At 35.3% G+C, this 2,029-nt stretch overlaps 1 protein-coding gene across 1 annotated transcript; it reads right to left on the reverse strand.

The window, feature by feature from the left end:
- Window positions 1-806: 806 nt before the first annotated feature.
- Window positions 807-1,759, reverse strand: LOC122810988 (olfactory receptor 10A2-like). Its single transcript, XM_044082505.1, has one exon. The coding sequence runs from the start codon at window positions 1,755-1,757 to the stop codon at window positions 807-809; it is 951 nt and encodes a 316-aa protein (XP_043938440.1). The 5' UTR covers window positions 1,758-1,759.
- Between the last annotated feature and the right edge of the window lie 270 nt (window positions 1,760-2,029).

The following is a 2,029-nucleotide window of genomic DNA, read 5'->3' on the forward strand; positions in this document are numbered from 1 at the left end:
CGTTTTTTTTTGGCACAATCCCATCTGCGAGCCACTGCTCTATGCTGAAACGGCCAAAATCAGCCAAAATAAAAAACTTTTATTTTTACAATTTTGCAACACTTTTCCATGCCAATGGCTATACATTTTGCCATTGGCATGCCTAAGGAGTATAATACTTGCTATAGTTTGAGCTGTCATGCCTCCATTTCGATTTTTGTAGAAATATATTCGGCTAGTAACCGAATACATTTCTGCACCTCACACTATTCCCACACATATGCCTGCCTGGTTACTGAATTGCTAATTCACCTCATTTGGATGTTTTTCTCCAGCAAATGAGGTCATTAGCATTATTCAATTGTGTCTGTGCAGGAAAAGTGCTGCCTGGCTTGTGCATGTCCCCAGGCCTGTTTACTGGATCGCTTGGCCGCCATATTCCGTGCAGGAGTGGCTGCACTATTCTTATACTCCATGTAAGCTTTATTGAATCCCAGGATGAGTATTTAGATGCTGAATATTACAATCCAGACTTAATGATTCTTGAAAAGTATCAGAGACAAGTTAAATATAACAGAAATATAGCTAACCACTGATTGCAGATCAATGTACATCTATATACAGAAACTTTGGTAAAACACATAACATGCTCTATGATATTGTTTACAAAAAGTTTGTTCAACTTTTATTTATTTTTATTAAATTGAAGCAAATAATGTGCAAAGCATTTAAGTTATTTATTTTTGATTGAGGAATACTTTAATTTGTAACTTACACACATATCCACTCATAGTTTAAGCAGCTCTACAACCCCATGTAGTGACATGTCATACATTCAAAATCTTGTTCAAAATTCTGAGGAAGCTGTCTCTAATTTCTTTTGTTTTCAGACAATAAATAATAGGATTTACCAATGGAGGAAGAATGTTCTGCATGACTCCTGATAATACCTGAATGCTCACTGATGTGTCACTCACATAACGAGAAATAAGCACACTTGCTTGGACAAAAATAAATAGGACAATTATAAGAAGATGACTAGCGCAAGTGGAAAAAGCTTTCTTGTACCCCATGCTGGACTTTACATTAATGACAGACATCAGGATTTTAATATAAGTGATAATAATGAAACATAAAATAAGAGACATGAAAGCTAGGGCCAGTATTAAGGGGACAAAGGAATATGAATAAACATCAGCACATGCCAGCATCATTAATGATACATACTCACAAAAATATGCATATATTGTATTTGGCCCACAAAATGGAACACTCAGGACAATATAAATGTGAAAAAGTGCTATCAGGAGTCCTGGTACCCAGCAGAAAAAGGAAAGTTGTGTTGTATACTTCATGGTCATTATGACAGGATAATACAATGGGCTGCAAATGGCTTTATAGCGGTCATAGGCCATGACTGCCAAAACCAAACATTCAGTTACATACAGATATATGAAGAAGCCCATTTGTGCGACACAAGAAACAAATTCAATGGTTGTGTCATCTGTCAACAAGTTATGTAATATCTTAGGGACAGTCACTGTTGGGATGCTGATATCTAACATGGCAAGGTTGCAAACAAACAAGTACATTGGTGAATGAAGTCTCTCATCCAAGTAAATAAGAAGAAGAAACATTGCATTTTCAGTCAGAGAAACTACATATATTACAATGAAAACAGCAAATAATATAGACTTTGATTGCCAGTCATGTAGCCATAAAAATCCTTCAAGACTGAAGTGTGAGAGATGAAATATTGTCAGGTTGGCTTCTGACATAGCTGAAACTTTCTTGTGTCCTACAAATAAATAACAGATGTCAGATGTTTGATTCAGTAAAAGTTATCAATTGTGCAAATACCTCATTATCACGCATTATGTATGAATTCATGCTATGTGTCCTGTGAAATGTCTGTAACTCACACATTGTATAGTATAGTATTGCGATGTATGCTGTTCATACAGTCACTTAACATCTTGGTATCTATATACTAAGAAATTAAAGTAACCAGAACACAATTTGCTGAATATACTTAGGTTAAATGAACTAA

This window comes from Protopterus annectens, chromosome 9.part0 (assembly GCF_019279795.1).
Source record: "Protopterus annectens isolate FY-2018-M chromosome 9.part0, PAN1.0, whole genome shotgun sequence".
NCBI lineage: Eukaryota > Metazoa > Chordata > Ceratodontiformes > Protopteridae > Protopterus > Protopterus annectens.